Genomic DNA, 2,500 nt, shown 5'->3' on the forward strand with positions numbered 1-2,500 from the left:
CATTTGTCTACTGTACAAAATAAAAAATAAAAATGAAGAAAACAAAAAAAAGCTGAAAACGGAATCCATAATATAGTACCCTGATCGAGTATTCAGGCCTCATACATGATCACAAAGTATTTTACAAAATAATGCAATGGCCAGGCCATCCCATAACAGCTATAATAGCTAGCCTCCCCTCTTTGGTTCCTTGATTAGGTATAATACATTTGAACAGAATTCAATTTGCTTCTATAAAAATAACTTTTTTTTATCAATGGCAGTTTCTCTTTTTTTTCTTTTTTCATTTTTTTTTATTACTAATCACGCAACCTTTTTTCAGTGCAAACATTGTAACAAGCATTCGCTTCGAACGATGAAAGCGAACGAGAACATTTCAAGTATTGATAATAGTTAATGAACTAGGACTAGAAATTTCCGTTTGTCTCGTATGGGTCAACACCATAGATATCAGAAAGCTAGACACCGCATGTCCATCGAGTTCTATTGGGTGGCATACGTAAATGCAGCCGCCATATTGCTGAGGGAAACACCTTACTGTCTATGGAGATACTCATGCTGGTAATCAGAGACACCTGCTTCTCCATTGGCCTCCAGTGATTGATGCCCTCACCAAGATGGCGGCGCTATTTACGTACGTTCTGGAGCCCAATGCGGTGTCTAGCTTTTTAATATCTATGGTCAACACTATAGATTGCATAGCTCATGCGGCACTTGTTTTTCTTTCTTCAAAGGGATTGTGAAAGCGAGGCCAGGTGGGCCGGAGGTTGCCCCTGAAAGGCATTTTAATCTGCAAGTGCTTCAAAAGTGTGCATTTAGGACATCTCTACAAGTGCTATGCTGCACCATAGCCAGCTAAGTAGTATGGCAACTTGAGACGAGTGAGTTTATTTATTTGTTTTTGTTTGTTGTTATTGGTTAGTTTTGTTTGTTTGTTTGTTGAAGTACTTCTGATTTGTTTTTCGCTGATGTTCTGATGAGTTGTGTGAGGGCCCGAGGGGGCAGGGTCGAGGGCGGACCGCTACGCTAAGTGGCACCGCTACGCTAGGTGGCTCATAGCGGCACACTCCGGGGCCACAGGCATCTAGCTTGCTGTCTGAGCTAACCTCACAGCATACAGCTGTATGGGGGAAGCTCTCACTAAGGTCATAAGGGGTCTCCATCAGTGTCTTCTGGCTGCTCTGTCTGTCTGTCTGTCTGTCTGTCTGTCTGTCTGACACATCAGAGGTTGGTCAATGCTGCAGATTTGAGAAACATGATTATTGGGGGTGGGGGGGTTCTTTGCAATCCTGATATCTTTTGGTTTTAAAGAGCATGCACTGGTAAAAAAAAGCGAAAAATAGAATTTGTATGGTGTGAGTACAGCAAGACTATTGTGCAGAGAAGAGAAGAGTTTTTTTGTTTTGTTTTGTTTTTTTGCTAGAAGTAATTGTTATCACGGGAAGTGTAGTTACATCAGTATTGCTTTTCAGAAGTGCTGTATAGTTGGACGTAGCGGTGGTCAGTGCTTTCACGTAGGTCTTGGGCTGGTTCTCAGAGATACTATTTGGAGAGAGGCAGGGTTGGTTTTGGCAGTCCAAATAGACCTCCCTTACTGGTTGTCTAAGGCTCTTTTTTCTGTCTTTTGTCAGAGCATGTGAGAATTCTCCATTTTTTGAATACAAGAAAAGACAAAATGGCAAATATTGAATAAAAATAAAATAAAATAAAAGATTAACGATACAAACTCATAAATCACCACCTCTTCTGCATCCCTTTAAACATTGTGACCTAAGTTATTTTACAAACCTTTGTTTATAAAACTCGACTGAATCACAAGCTGGCAGAACTGATAAATGCTTCTACCAGGAATATTAACAAACATAAATAATATGTACACAATGTTCTGTGCATGCTTGTATAGCTGTGTGCATGACGTGTGTGTTTGCATTTGAGCGTGTGTGTGTGTATGTGTGTGTGTGTGTGTGTGTGTGTGTGGCACCTGTGGTTGTGCCCATAAGCGTGGTCAACTGTGTGTGCTGGTGTTCAAGAAAATGTTCATAAATATTACTTTGTTACTATAATTATTCTTGCAATATTATTTTCTGTGTACAAAAGTCCAACGTGAGTCCCCACCCCCTCCCCCTCAGTTTCGTTTTTTGTGTGTTTCTTCGCTTTGATTCGTTTTTTTTTTTTCTCTTTTTGAAATAAGACTCAAGCACAGCCGCACTCCTCTACGATCATGTTGGGCACGTCCCTCTTGACGATGTTGTACTCGTCGTCGAAGTAGAGCATGGACATGGTGCTGAGTTTGGTCGGGATGCAACACGAGTTCATGGAACCGGGGCTCATCCCGCGCATGCGGTACTGGTTGACCACCGCCGTGTGGAACGACGACGCCGAGCCCGGCACGCCGGCCATGTAGGCCGGGCAGTTGCCCTCGCAGTAGTTCCCGAAGTAGCCGGACGGCGCGATGATCCAGTCGTTCCAGCCGATGAGCCGGAAGTCGATGTAGAACTGC

At 42.8% G+C, this 2,500-nt stretch overlaps 1 protein-coding gene across 1 annotated transcript in view; it reads right to left on the bottom strand.

Annotated features, from left to right (window-relative positions):
* The window catches only part of LOC134071431 (inhibin beta B chain-like), a 10,662-nt gene that overhangs the window by 144 nt on the left and 8,018 nt on the right, over positions 1-2,500 (bottom strand). The window contains exon 2 of the mRNA XM_062528143.1: positions 1-2,500. This exon is cut by the window's left edge and continues 144 nt beyond it; it is cut by the window's right edge and continues 469 nt beyond it. Coding sequence (XP_062384127.1) covers positions 2,194-2,500 — 307 coding nt within the window. The 3' untranslated portion in view covers positions 1-2,193.

This window comes from Sardina pilchardus, chromosome 23, assembly GCF_963854185.1.
Source record: "Sardina pilchardus chromosome 23, fSarPil1.1, whole genome shotgun sequence".
In the NCBI taxonomy this organism is placed as follows: Eukaryota; Metazoa; Chordata; class Actinopteri; order Clupeiformes; family Clupeidae; genus Sardina; species Sardina pilchardus.